The sequence below is a fragment of the Puntigrus tetrazona genome, chromosome 17 (genome assembly GCF_018831695.1).
Source record: "Puntigrus tetrazona isolate hp1 chromosome 17, ASM1883169v1, whole genome shotgun sequence".
Taxonomy (NCBI): domain Eukaryota; kingdom Metazoa; phylum Chordata; class Actinopteri; order Cypriniformes; family Cyprinidae; genus Puntigrus; species Puntigrus tetrazona.
Genome location: NC_056715.1, coordinates 10,626,634 through 10,642,693, shown reverse-complemented (window position 1 = coordinate 10,642,693; position 16,060 = coordinate 10,626,634). Strand labels below are relative to the sequence as shown.

Sequence of the window (16,060 nt, the reverse complement as noted above, 5' to 3'; positions counted from 1 at the left end):
GAGCAATGTGCATTTTGAATGTGGTTTCCAAAAGAAATTATTTGGATCTGAACTTGCAGAATTATCATTGCAGGCACATTTTTTTTTCTTCAAAATGATGTGGAGGGAAAAAAACAACAAAACTCGCAGTGGAAAGTGTGCCAGTCAAATCAAGTCACACCTCCTGCAGATCAATTGCTTTAAACAGAAAATTCTGTCAGCACCTACCTATCCACATATCACTCAAAACTCCCAAGGTATTTTTCCCTATGCCACAAAAAGTGCTGCTGTTATTAAAGCTCCAAAACTGCTTTACATTCAACAAAATTCATTACGTTCAGTTGGAATAATAAAAAAAAACATTATTTACCTAAATTACACCCATACTTATAATGTAATGTATATATATATATATATATATATATATATATATATATATATATATATATATATATATATATATATATATATATACACACACACACACACAGTTTTTGTGGCATAGAAAAAATACCTTTTGAGTAATATGCAGATAGGTAGGTGCTGACAGAATTTTCTGTTTAGAAATGTCTTTCAATCTTTTTAATATATTAGAATGATTTCTGAAGTATCATGTTACGATGAAGACTGCAGCTGTAGCTTTTATATCAAATACAATATAAATTGATATTACATTATACAACAAAAATACAACAACATTTTTTTAATCATAATATTTTACTATTTGATCAACTAAATACAGTCTTGGTGAGCATAACAGACTTCAAAAAAATATTTAATAATCTTACCAAGGCATAAGAGGAATAAATTATATTACAATTCTACAAAATAATTATCTTAAATTACAATATTTTACAATAGTTTACTCGGTATTTGATATAAGATTTGAAATACAGCCTTGGTGAACATTAGAGACTTAAAAAAATATTGAATAATCTTACAGACTCCAAACTCTGAACTATAAGCATATAGGCCAGGATCAAACCCTAATCCTTATTATTTTAGGAAACACATACGATCTCAGAGCTATAGTTTTTCTTTAAAAAATGTTATGTAAGCACGTTCGTATGCATGTCATTTCTGTTTAGCAGTTGTGTTGCGTTTGTTGTACGTTGCCTTAGTCTTTAATATCTTACAGAACATGGCACACTAAATGTACTACACAAACTGGGAGTGGAGTGTCTATAAATAATTCAGGAAAACGTGTAAAGAAGGCTGTTGTATTCCACATTAACAGTAATGCTTAACAACCACAATGTGCTTTGTACATCCCAAGGTTACTCTGCTGATGATTGCTACCAATGTGTGTTAGAATAGGATGTAGAAGAAAGACAAGCAATTGAGCTTCTTTTCACAATAAGTCCAACCACATGAAGATCTACACGGCAGCCAATAACGTATGTTACACCATTCGCGAGTTCAACCATTTCTCCTCCAGAAACCCACAGGAAATGCTAACGCATCTCGAATCTTCAATAACAACTTCTATAGTCATTTAAATGGCTGCTTGTAAGAGGTGTGAATTATTTACAGTAGAAGCCAGAGGAACTGAGAATGGCCCTTTCACAGTGGTCAGTCCAATCTGGAGGAAGCCGTCACAGGCAATTGGCGAGCTCTGTTTATTCATAATGCATATAGACGTGCCACCCCCACCACCTCATTCTTCCAGTTTGCGTACAACTTTATTATTATGCAATAGCAACGGACCGTATGCAACCATACATTTCAGAAGTAGCAAAATTTAGGTGAAATGAGTGTCTGAAGGGTAACAACATCTGAGCCAGTGTACAATGAAACTAAAGCAGTCTGTTGTGGTCAGATAACCAGAATGCATTTTATTATTCTGTCAGTGTCGGTAAAATATAAGCGAATCTTCTATGGACAGATGGGATCTAGAAGCTAAAAAACACTTAAATATTAGCAGCTCGGATTAACACTGGAAAAGCAGAGAATGGAAGCATTTAGCCGAAGTGTGCGATACGATCAGCTGACCACTTAGCCGACTGTCTGTGAAGATATGAGGCTGAAATTAATGGAAGGGCTGCATGTGAAATATGAACATCACACGGGGTAAAAAGAATATAAATATTAAAAAAATATCCATATATCTCCGAATCAAAACATGCTGACATTAGATCCAACAGTGCACCAACAGTTGTACTGAATTACATGAACTAAAAGCTTATCGACCTCTTAGATGTCTTACTATTGGAGCCCTCTTTTTCATTTCGCCCTAAGTGGCCTGTTGGGATGCTGTAATATAGTGCATTAGTCTCGCTGTACTATAAAACATTCATCCAGTGGGACAATGTTATTTCGCATCAAACCAGTGCAGTCTTTCCAGTTGGCATCTTCATTAGAGTTGACCGAGAAGTAATTTCTTATTAATTTTGAAATGGAAAACAAGTTTTTAAAACAATTTTTAAAAATTTTCATCAATACGCAACATCTGCCTTCTTAATATTTGCTCAATTTGATTCTAAAATCATGTGCAAAAAGCACAAAACTAAGTTCGGTTAACAAATCCTTTGATCAGTCACATTCGAGAAGGGGGAAAAAGCTGTCATGGGAACACTAGAAGCAACATTTACTTGAACTGGAGATTGATATGAGTTAAGCATGCAGTATTTGAAGAACAAGTAAAAACTGCCTGCCCCGCTAAAACATTTTTATAATATTTCAAATAAACAAAACAACAGTTAAGACAAAATGCAAAACTAGAACTATTGTCCCACACTAAAAAAAAGTGTATGACCGCTCTGCAGTGCTTTTGAATGACGGTTACATTACCACTTTATGAAGTGAGAACCTGATCAAATCCATCCGAATTTAATTTGCCTTTTTTTTTTTTTTACTGTTTTTTTTACGGAAAATATACAGAACAGACCCTTTTCACAATTTCAGGGTTCTTAAAAGCTCATGTTGTAATAGTTGGGTAATAATGGTGAAATACAACAAATATAATATTTTTGTTGCCATTTGCTCCAATTTATGTAACTTAATGCCAAGGTAATATATAAGTAAAGAATCCATTATGTAAAAGTGGTTCATTTCTAAATGTAAACATCATGGCTGCACACCGCTCAGAACTCACGGGTGAATGCCTTTTAAATTCAATTTAATTTATGAATTTGAATGGTCAATAACTGTCCAGACAAGTCTGAATACATGCCTGACGAACTCTATTTGAAAGTTTCAAATAATGTTTAAAAAGCCTTTCACAGTTCGAGGGTTTATATGCCTTCATAGTTACACGGTTTATAAACCCCCGACGGAGAAAATGAAAATATACTTGATATGTTTGATTAACCATTGTGGACCAGATTGAAAAAAAAAAAAAAAAACATTTCATTTTCCAGAATGATAATCTTTCTGCCATTCCAGTTTAAACTCGCTTCATGTGAGGTGTGGCCAATTTAATTTAAATTCCAACTGCAGAATTAAAACGGGGAAATTTATTTCCTTGGCATACATGTCATATAATCCAAAACATTTAATGATAAACATGCTTGGGGTGGTGGATATGTCTAAGTCGAACGGTGGCTGTTTAAAGCCTGTTGAAATCTGTGGAGCATTCTGCAAAGGCAAGATCCGTGCAAGCCTACTCAACACTATGTATCAATCCAATGTTCAAAAACCCCTCATGATTCACCATGGAGCATGGCGTAAACTGAGAGGGCATGAACTAGCATCCAGCTCCTAGAAGTGAAGTACTGCCCACGACAGTCCCACATTTGCACAGGTCATTACACAGGAATCAATTGTTTGTTCATATGCCCCTCGCAAGCCAACACACCGTGAAACATAACATGAACATAATCACACCGTTTGACCACTCAACGTCAACTACTGTAAATATCACAGAGCACAGATAAACACATCCAGTAAGCAACACTGACAAATGGCTTTGCGCCATAATGAATAGAAGACATCCATGTAATCTGTATAAGCAAAATTAAAAGAATGGCCCGAAGTTATTACTAGCTGCCTCCTATAGGAACATCATGGACTCTGCAATTTTAATAAATGGATAAACATGCGTTTTAATATTGTTTTCAACGAAAGTCCAGCAAAAATAAAGCGAGGTCATATGCACTGATTATTTTCCTTTTTACTAATCCAGTCTTCCATTAACAGTAAATATGTCATTGTAATCCATGTGGCCTCAGGTGAAATAGGTTTTCCAGTTAAGGCTTTACATAGCCTTCATCCCATTAAGAGCAACCCTTTGTTATATTCTGTATAGGAAGGACTCTGAACTGTTTCTATGTAGGTTTCTATGACAGAATGAATGGCTGACATGAGCAGCTTAACCTACATAAAATTCTGTCAAAGGGAATTTAATAACCTCACATCATATGTCCTGTGTTTAATCACACAACGCTTTTTATGGCTCCTCTTTACATTGAAACAATGACAACTAATGAAACTACGTCCTTGATTGCCTCTGACAGCACAGTAAATAAATATAAAATGGCTCTGTCAATTGGTCCTCAAGCACAAAAATATTATGTTAATAAGAAATGACACTGAAACATTATGGAAGACCGAGGTTAAACGCTTGACTACAAAAACAGCTCTTGACGATATTAGAAATTCCAAAAGGACAAGATTCCTGTAATTATTCTTTTTTTAAGAGCTTTCTGAACTGGGTTCTAAACTTGTAATTGATCTTTTTATTCAAAACATTAACCGTTACTTACGCTGTAAAAACGTAGATAAATACAGCGATATTACTTTACGGAAAATTACTGTTGCATTAAAAAAAAAAATGCATTTTTATAATATTGTTAAAAAATGTAATATTTGTAACAACCAAGGGAATATGTATAGGCCTACTTCTCTGATAAACTATTATTAAAATATGTTATTTATAAGTAGAAAGTGTGTATCAAGCATTTTATGATAAAATATTGTAATAATCAGCTTAATCAACAAATTTTTATGCGTTGTGTTATCCAAAGAGTGTATAGCATTGGTAAAAGCGTTCTGTCTTTAGCACTGTCCACTGCTGATAAAAAGTTGCTATCGGGGTCCATTTCAATAGCACCACCTGAGTCACTAGCTAACTGTATCAGCCAGTTCAGCAATATACAGATTTTACATTTAAACAGGTTCATGCATCAACATTATATAATTTAACGGCATATGAAATGAACTCCCAAACTGCTGTACAGTGTAGCCCTTGTGACAACTAGCCCCGTGCATACTTTGCAGTAACGTTTACACAGCGCTGGCCGCAGATCTTTAAGCTTCGCTCAAGCAATGCATCTCCCAGTGATAGCGATTTTTCAACACGTCCCATCAGCATCAACCATCCCGCCTGGCAACACGTTTCATTCAGAAGGCAGCTATGCGCGATCACGGGGCTACCGATGCCCCACAATGCACCTGTAACTGTCAACTGACATGTAAGCTATAGGGCCTGTACATCACACGGGATATCATTGAGAACGAACATCCACATCTACCATCTACCTCGCAAGGTCACGACGGCTCCGTAAAGGCTATTGTACGAAGCCGCTTCGTGCGTTTGTCTTACCGTATACTCCCTGGCAATAAACGCCTTCAAATAGCGCGGCCAGTAACCACAGGAGAGCAAAGATAATATCCATCTTCACGTTAGTCTGAACATATCCAGCTCCTCAGGCGGCGAACAGTTGAAGGTAGTACGTGCGGTCCAAATCTCCCAGCTCGCGTGACCGTATCATGAAGAAACAGCTGAAGTAGTGTCAGTCAGAGACGGCTCACTAGTCATTTCTTGCCAATTCAATGCAGATGTTTCGCCAAATTGGTCTAGGCGGGGATGTAAAGCTGTGACAGACGAGGAGGACGAGCACCAAACCTTCAGAGCGGGTCTCCTCCTCACACCTTCGCCGGCGTTAAGCGCCGACGCGACTGGCGAAAGTGAATGACAACGCCATGGGAAACACGCGCGCTATTAATCGGTTGCGCGCGCTGGCATCCACCTCTTCGACGTTCCCAAAAGATAACACTGCGGAATTTAATGCGAAAAATAACCAATAACCGACGAGACCGCCGCTCGCGTCCCCTTCGCGGTTACAGGATGCCGGTGAGGCAGAAAGGCACGCCGATAAAAGCTGCTCCTATAGTAACACCGTGATTCTTCGTCTCCGGCGGATAAAAAAAAAAGAGAGAGAGAGAGAGAGAGATGAAATCCGTTATTTCATAAGAGCCGTGCGGGCCAGCTTTACTTCTCGGAAGTCTGGCCCCGGTTTGGAAAAAAAAACCGATGACACGTAAACAGATGTGCCTATTTTCAGGATAAAGCGTAATTTAGACTGGATGAAATGTGAAGGGTGGCTGGGAACGCTGCGCCATACGTACTGCGCTGGAACGCCGGAGCCCAGCTGGCTGACTACGTCAAAGAGCGCGTGAGGGAGCGGGCGAGCGAGCGCGTGAGGATCTCATTTGTATGAGAAGCACTCTCGCGCTGAGAACGTTCGCAGCAGAGCAACGTGAACTTCATTATAAATTAAAGGCCGCTAGTCTAAACGGTACACACGATTTCCGACGTTCGTTCGTGCGTTCGCCGTTTTCTCTCACCGAAACGGAAGATGATGCAGCCGCTATTAATTTCGCCGCGCGTCCTCCTCCCCTGTCGACTTCATAACTATCAAATGAACGATTTTTTTCTTTCTTTCCATGACCTGCCTCTCGATCGCGACAGCGCGAGTGGCTGCGGAGGCTTTAAACTGTGAAACACTCTGTCTCTGTAATATTAATATGCCAATAGGGTCTATCTGAGCTAATGAAATCTGTTACTGTAAAACCTAGGCTACTAATGATGACACAGGTGGTAAAAAAAAGAAGGCCACATGATACTACATGCATTCACCGCGAACTGAGAAAATATGCTGTAAACAATTATAAAGTGTTACAAAACGCTCGACTGTACATCAAAAATAAAAATAAATCGATAAAACAGAAAGAGAGAATTCCTATTAATTAAGCATAATGGTAAATGTTTTACATTTATAAATTAATATCATTCAAGCAATGATGCTGTACATAGAACTTTAAAAACTTGTTTTAAAAAAATGTTTTAACAATGATTTCATTGATATGATATTGCCTTTTATTTAACCATTTTTAAAGCAAAGTGGGTCAGCTGTCAGCAAATGTAAATTAATATAACATACAGATGAACCTCAGATGTGTAGCTACTTGATTAATTATAAATGACCATTATACATCCTTGATCACAGTAACTCATCTTCCTTCATTAACCTAATTTTACCTGTATAGTTTGTGTTACCAGCCCAAATCGTCTTAAAATATGCTACCAGCACAATACAGTATGTTTGTAAAATGCATATTCCATATTCATATTTAAATTAAACATACACATGTTAAACGCAGCCTAATTATCTAATGGGTGCTATGCATTACAAGATCTTATTCAGCCTGTCAGCTTTGCCAGGGCTTCCCAGCAACTGAGGCTTTGCTGGTTGACAAACTGTGAGCTGTACATATACTGCCATCTTCTGGAATGAGACAAATGTAATTATTAAATGTTACATAAAAATCAAAGGAGGCATGCAAAATAGTTGATTAAACTGAAGTGCGTGTAGGGGGGATTTATAACATTCATAATGATATTTTTAATTGTCTGCTACTTGATAATTAAACATCGCAGCCAATTATCATTAGCATAGCATGGTGCAGCTTTAAGAAATAGACATGCAATAGAAATGACGGAACAATTTTATTTGTAGTCATCTAGACTTTATTTGAAGTTTGTGCAAATAATTAAAAACACTCAGGAACTGCTCTTTAGAATAATCATTATCTGTGTGTCTGTAGATTAATAATAATAATAATAATAATAATAATAATAATAATAAAATTTGAAGACCTGCACAATTAAAATAATATATATATAAAAATAAAAAGTTGTTATAAATAACTTTACAGTTCAAATACAGGTATTGAGAAAAAAAAGTGTTTTAGAGAAAAGCCAAAATCGTCACCTCCATAAAGACTTATTGAAATTATAATTAAGACTTTTCATTGCCCTTTAAAATATTTAAGACATTTTTAGGACCTGCAGTGACCCTGATTACTGATAGATTTCTTGAGGGCATTTTAAATGATTTTGTACTTTTTTTACAACCCAAATAATGGAGTGTGCACCTTAGCGAGCCAAGAAGCTGGGCTGCCAGCCCACTGGCCTCAGAGCCATTTGCATTTCAAGGAAAATGCATCTTAAGTGACAGATGTACTGTAACCGACAGACTAGTTCAGGCTATCTGCACTTTATCTCTCAAACTCTGCCAAGCTAGTGAATTAGAGCACCGGTTTCTTTTTCTCCGTAAATGACTTAACCGTATAATGAAATAACAGAACCTCAGCCAACTGTTAGCCCAAGAGATGTTCAGTTCCTGAGGAAGATGTGTTTAGGAATGACAACGTACTGTAACTGATGACCCAGCTTTGCTCCATTAGACAAACATAATGCGGTTCACCATTTAGATCTTGTGTGCAAATCAAAAAATCAATAGCAGACTTGATGAAATCTCTGTCAGGAGCTCTGAGAAATTTGTTAAGGACATCACAGTCTTACCTAATGCAGACTCATTCCTCAACACGTCTACTGCTCTGTTGTTTTACTCTCAACTCTACAGCACATTTAAACAGTGAAACCATCACAAAATGATTTGGTGCTCAAAAAACATTCCTCAACTGTCGTTGTTGAAAACAGCTGTGCTATGTAATGTGGAAAAATACATTCAACTAGCATACATATTTTTTTTAAATACATTTACTCAACAAAAAACGAACAAAATCGCTTTCATTTCACAAGAACAGATGGAGAACAGTTCCAAAAATCTTCTAAAGAAACTCAACTGAATAGTAGCGCTATTTAAATATTATTCTCAACTAATCTACCTCGAGGTCATGTCGTTACATTTTTTATGAATACTCAATCCACGTTTATCTATAAAAATGATCCAAATGAACCTGAAAAAGCGAGAAAGTTCTTACATCAAGGCCTTAAATCAATCACCTCAGTGTGCGTCCCTTTCAGATGTTGCGTCTTAATTAAGCGAGGCTGAAGAGGAGAGGCTTGTTTATGCGGATGCTTATAATGAACGATTCCCATTAAAATGCAAAATATGCCGATCAGAAATATGTTCATATCCATGCATTCACTCCTTGACGTCAAGGTCCCTCAGCCTCACAGATCACAGAAAGGCTCCCTATTAACAGGCGGTTATGCGCGCTTGCCGTTGTTGGATGGTTGGAGTCAGTGATGCAGCATAATGACCTGGACAGCTCTGAGGTTTCTGGCGAGCGGCTGTCTCGTCAATCTCGGCTCACCACTGCGAAGGCTAATTTTAACCCGCCGCTAATTTGCCTCGACTCTCTGACAAACACAGATTTCTAACACACCCTAATTAACCAATAACATGGGCCACTACACCACATGTGCAGCTGTCATGTCTGATGTGTAGCTCAAGGTGTAAGGTGTCTAGCTTAAGCTGAGGTCCAGCGATTAACCCGACACACAAAAAAAGAGAGCTCTGATACCCACCGCTACAGCGGGCAAAAACAAAAAAGATTAGATGAAAATGGAAAAACACACTATTGTTGGTGGATAAACGCGCCTAGTATAGACGCAGCCATTGTGAAAATGGAAGAGTTCATTCGTGATGATAATTTTTCATTGCACATTCCAGTTGTTCTCAATCAAGCTGAAGTCGGGTTATTTTGATTAGATAAAAAAAAAAAAATCTAAACTAAATTAAAAGATAAAAACATGATTAAAAAAAAAAACTTAAAATGTACAGAAATTGTTATTTTAATAATTTTTATAATATATCAAAATATAGTATTTTTGCAAATTAGCCCTTATGAGCTTCTTTCAAAAACATAAAAAAATTAAAAAACCTCATTATTGCTGTAGTTGGTGGTGGATGAACATGCACTGATCAGGCCATATATATTCCACCACATTTCAAAATAAAGGTATTTTCTTGATCTTTTTGTTTAGCAAATACATTTTAAAGTTAAGATTGTATTGTTGTATTTCTATTTGAAATAAATGCTATTCTATCCTTGAAAGAAACCTTAATTTTTATATTTATTTTTATTTATTTCTTTTCAGCAATGCAAACATAGCAATGTAGTGAAATTAAATGACTTTAATAGTTATTTCAAATTTGAATAGTATTTCACAATATGCTGTTTTACTGTATTTCTTATTATTAAAATACGATCTTGGCCATTTCCCAATGCCACAACATTAAATCTGATTTTATTTACAGTTGTGAGCAAGTCGAAGCGTTGGTGAAGGTTGTGCAACAGAGTGAAACAAAGGGGAGAACAGCTCGGGGTTTCTTCTCTGAATTTCACGCTTCATAGACTGCTTAGCACAGCACGCTGATTACCATGCACTTGCATTGTGGTTTCCGTATCGGTTTTTTTTTTTTTTTTTTAGACCGTTGCGCTAAATTCTACATGCATTTGAACATAATTTCCCCCCAAATGTAAGGTCTTTAAGCACTTTTGCATTCTGGTCTCGGACGCAGTTTCCTGATCAATAACGTTGTAGAGAATTAAACACTTTGCATAAACTTCACAATTCACAATCTCTGCCCGGCATTCAAAAGCAACATCCTACTAGACTCTAACAAAAGATCAATGACAAGATGTTAAGTCAATAACATGGTCTCTAACAAAAAGGTGTGAATTAAATAGCTGCAGGATATATTGGAAAAGCAACAGCTTGTGCTTTTTACAGTTTGCACTGTTTTAAAGTGCACTTTGCTCTTCAGTACATCAAAGGCTGAGAGCCCGCTTCCCGTCAACGTTTCCCTGTAAGTCATTAGTGATGTAACCGGTTACAGCGATATGTCAAATGGAGAGAGAAAGGGAAATTAAAGCCAAAAACATGAATAAATGTCTCAAACAAAAGAAAAAAAAAAAAAAAAGATTGTTCGTCTAAAATGAAAATGAAAGGTGAACGTTGGTACAGCTCATTTAACATTTAAAAAAATACATGGATTTTTGAAAAATGATGCACATGGAAGCCAGAATTTGTCATTTTAGTTTTTATACGATATGCATGGATAATGTTATTATGAACATTAATAAGTTATTGTTGAACTGATTTAGATAATATCATATCGGTTCAACAAATGAGCCAATGAACACTTGAAGCTAGTAATGAAAGAGCTTGCATCACTGAAGTTAAAAGGCTTATTATCAAGGGGATAGGTTTGAATACATAATGAGACATAACGGCAGAAAACTTTGAAGTTGAAAGCATCCAGTCATCTCTTCCCAGTGAAGGGAACTTTAAACTGATCAGTATATACTGTATATTATTTTACCTGATTGTATTAAAATATATGGAGTAATAGTCAATATAAAAACAGCAAATGAGAAATCAGATGCACATCATAACAACAAAGCTTGAGATGGTTTATTCATCCAAACTGTGCATGTTTTAAACACTTCAGCTAGCTTGTATGTTTATACTCCCATGTCCATGAAAGCAAGTGCTATTATAGATGCTAATAAAAAAATACAAAATAACAGAATTGGTTATATATGCATCAAAATTACTATTGGTGTTTTTGACTCATAAGATCAGTCTGTTGTCGCCATCTAATTTGGCGTAAACTTACGCTGGCCACCTATTATGCCAAATCCACTTTTACATGTTGTTTGAACATAAATCATAAGCAGTGTCTATAAACAAGCCATTTGCAGAATCGTTTTCAGTCTGCCGCACATAATCCACCATGTTCTGTCAAGCTGCAGCATTTACATATCTTCATATTAGAGCTACAGAAATGAACCGTTCATGAGAATTGAGTGATTTTTATTGTTTGAGTCAGATTAACAGTGTAGTAATGTTACGCTGCAGTCACTTAATACACAGATCTAATACAAACATGTGATATCTGTGTGTATTTGACAGGTTAAGAGCAATAAGACATGAAAGAGAACTAGTTTAGGTTAGTACTTGCATGCTGTGTCTAGTTTAGTATTTGCATTCTGTGTGACAGCCGTTTCTGTGTGCATGCTTTGTATGTGTGCACTCAGAAAACTGTATATCAGAAGTATAATTAATATTAGAAGCTTCAAATCCCATGTGAATTGGAGGGATCTTTGAAAAATTGTACATTTTATTAGTATTTTTGTGCCGTGGCGCTGAATGGCGTACCCACGCACACTTACTAGACCGTCTCACTCTAGTGTTTAATGAACTAGGAAGAACACAACCTCAGTAGGATGCAATTTTTCATTTGAGAAGCACCCAAGATAATTAAAACCAAACTGATGTTTTTAGCAGAGCATCTAAGGTTGGAGTTGTAAAGGCACAGCCCTATTCTGGAAAAGGGGGCGGGGATTAGCAGCTCATTTACATTTAAAGATACATGCAGCCTGTTTCTGCTTCAGCTTTAAATTGGGCATTTTCAAAATGATATAATAAATCAGCTGTGGGCTTATTTGACCTGAAACATCGAAGACACCTGAGACTTATATTACCTTGTATGATCTTACCTTATATTATATTGTAAAAAGAGTAAAATGATAAATTATCATTAAACATATTACCATTATATTTAATACATGTAGTGGTATAATATAATATAATATCCACATCTGGTACCCTGTAAAACATTTAAATCATTTATAGTAAAATTAAACAACATTTGATTAAACTTTGATAACTGCCTTAATTTTTAAACAACTTTGAACAGTATTGAAACAATGCATAGTTTGTGCCTAAAAATGTCAGTCAAAACCAACTAAGTCATCATCTTTAGCGTGCAGTGTGATTTATTTCACCTCATCATTACTTCTCAATTTCAGCAAGTGAAGAACAAATTTATATTCACATACGTACCTTATCGTCTTTGATAGACAGCATTTTAAAGCCAATCAGGCCGCTATTTTCTCCCTGTTTAGTGATGCATTAAAGAAATACGTGTTCTCCCGTTCCTAAGTATTTAGTGAATTGACTGAGTGTTATGTCAATGATTTTAGTTCTAATATTACAACTGACAGCCAGCCTAAGCTTTTGACGGCTATGGTAACATGCATAGAGAGCAGGAATTCAGTACTCACGAAATGAGTTTCACGTAGTTCAAACTTCCTTTCTGAGAAATGAAATTTCAAGGTCTGTCCCAGAGTGCAGAAATCTGACAAATTCTGTGATAAGTACTTCGCACTTCGTCATGCAGCCTCATTAGTCATCCACAGTTTGAAAATACCTCTGTATGCTTAAGCTAGAAATTGTTGCTTATATTCCGGCCTCGAAATAAGAATTGGTATCGACTAATTACCTAATATCAGGCCTGATAACCACGAAGCTGCTTGTTTGAAACCCAGACATGACCGTGAAGCCAACAGTGACACAACACCTGTTGCCGTTTTGAAAAGGGAGCCAGTCGTACTGCTGTAATGCCCTCTAAAGCACGGTGAGATACTGCACACTGAGAGAACCAGTTAACATCTGAAAAGAGGAGATATTACTTCTAAGTGACTGCAGTACCGAGGAGTGTGCAAGCTAGAGGAGGTGCGGTGACATCCAGTTGATTTCTGCCAAACGTGTGGCATAAACAAGCTGGCTGCATAACAGATATATCAGATAAATCATGATTAAAGCCCACAGGGCAGATATACCTCTACTGGAATGAGCTCAGGGCCTCTGGGGGCTGAAAACCCTCAGATCTCACACCTGTCACCAGCCATACATGCAAACTTTATTCTTCCTTTGATAAAAGGATCAAGGCAGTGTAGCAGTTTTGCCCTAATCACATGATTTTACCTTTGCATCTCTGTAATATTAGACTGAATTTTAGTACTTGAACTTTTTTATTTTCTAATTTGTTCCTTATTCTTTAAATGAGCATTCTTTCTAAATCATGTCATTTACATTAAATATGAGTTTACATGAAATATATGAACTTTATGTTCAACTGCTACACCAAAGGACCGTTTATGTGAACTGTATAAATAAATACATGTATGTGTATGTATGTATGCATGCATGTGACAGATAGATGATGTAAAATGAAATGGGTTTCATGTCCGAGTCTAAATTGCAGTTCTGTCTGTGTAAAAGTGTAAAGCGGAAATGCACACTTTATTGTTCCTTAATGATAAAAGGATCAAGGCAGTGTAGCCGCAGGACAAAACACGAAGCTTAGAAACAAGGTGAAGGTAGGCAGCAACAGAAGCTTATTACACTCTAGGCCACAGCAGAAGAATGATGCATGAAGCTGGCCCACTTCAGTAGCAAAACTGGTTAAAACAGATTTCAGATTGGCGCCCTCTAGAGGGACCTCGAATGCTGCCAAGAGTGGCCTACACTTTACAAAAGTTGAGTTGTTACATAGTTGAGCCTATTTGAAATTTTAATGCAACCAGCTTCAGCAGATTTTTGAGTTTTTTTCAACATATGCTTTTATGGGTTTTCTAAGTTGAGAAAACTCAAAAATCAGCTAAAGCTGGTTGGCTTAAAATTTAAAGGCTCAAGTTTTTTTGGTTTTTTTTATACTGACATGAGGACAGTCTTTCTCTATCTACACTGCTTGCATGACTGGAGAATTAATTTGATAAATGACTCCAAATTAAACAGGCAGGTTGCGCACAACTGCTTCAAACGGCATTTCTGCTTTAAAATATGAATTTATAGATGAACCCCATTTCATGGCATTATTTTGTGGTACTATTTTGTATATTTTAGCTAATTTACCGATCAACCTCAGGGACCACCTAGTTTTATTTAATCTGAACATACCTTATTCATTGTGTGTGTTGTTTTAAATTAGTTACAATTAAATAAAATTGTATTTTAGATTATAAATTGTAAAGACACTTGTTTTAAATACATTATGCTCTTTAAATCTTTCTATATTTCAACAAAAATCAATATAGTATGTATTTTGAGCACCAAATCACTGGACACTGAAAACTGGACTAATGGCTGCTGAAGAATCAACTATCACTTAATAAATGATCCTTAAAAATATTTAAATATGGTTCAATTATATATATATATATATATATATATATATATATATATATATATATATATATATATATATATAATAAATAAATAAATAATTGAACCATATTTAATACTATACTATAATAATAGTCCATTTTCAGTCAGACACCTACATATACCCTTTATATGCTCTTTAGTAACCAGAAAAAACGATTTGTGAGATACTAAGACATTACTTCTCTGAACTACATTATATTTGACCAGAAGAGTGCGCCATTGTGTCACATATTTTAAAAAAGAACACACTGAACAAGGTTTCTAATAAACAACAAAGTCTATAAAACCTATAAGGTGTTAGAGAAAAAAAAAAAAAAAAAAAAAAATTATATATATATATATATATATATATATATATATATATATATATATATATATATATATATATATATATATATATATATATTCTAACACCTTCATCCTCTAGTGCTAGGTCATGAAATCCATAACAGGGGCTTTCATTTTTAATAGTAATATCAGAAGCTGCACCGATCCGTTGTCGATCTCTAATCCTTCTGCACAGCTTAATTTTTAATATTAAGCCCTCTCAATCTTATTCAGTACTGGTGTTATTGTTGTGGTTATTTTAGCATAATTAAAATGGTGTGCCTCAGTTCAATAATTAAATAATGCCTTCTCCAAATCCACAAAACACATGTGGTTGGGCAAATTTATTGCATGATTAAGCTGGTCCATTTAAGAACGTCCAGGACAAGTGCCCTCTTGATTTCAATGCAATGCAAGGCTGAAGTGTGATCCCCATGTTGAATGCATGCCCCTTCTATTTACTTCAGTCTCCATGTAATGTGCTCCCTACAACCCAACTTTTCAAAATGTGACCTCAGCCAGGGTGATGGTCGAGTCCCCGGTCCCCGGCCTCTGCTCCCTCAGTGGAAGACGTGTTGGCGGGATTGAGCGTCATGTTGTTGACCAGCACTGCATGGTGTTGGCTCTTCCCTTTTCTGAGGCGTCGGACGGTTTGCCAGAACCTCTTTGAGGCCAGTCCGATGTTTTCCATGGCCTCCCGAA

At 36.2% G+C, this 16,060-nt stretch overlaps 1 protein-coding gene and 1 long non-coding RNA gene across 2 annotated transcripts in view; one reads left to right on the top strand and one right to left on the bottom strand.

Annotated features, from left to right (window-relative positions):
- mdga2a (MAM domain containing glycosylphosphatidylinositol anchor 2a) overlaps positions 1–6,655 on the bottom strand; it is a 115,101-nt gene extending 108,446 nt beyond the window's left edge. Inside the window, exon 1 of the mRNA XM_043263709.1 lies at positions 5,522–6,655. Within this exon, the coding sequence (XP_043119644.1) occupies positions 5,522–5,594 (73 nt within the window). The 5' untranslated portion in view covers positions 5,595–6,655. The remainder of the gene's footprint in view (positions 1–5,521) is intronic.
- LOC122362297 overlaps positions 1–16,060 on the top strand; it is a 56,320-nt gene that overhangs the window by 19,985 nt on the left and 20,275 nt on the right. The window lies entirely within an intron of this gene.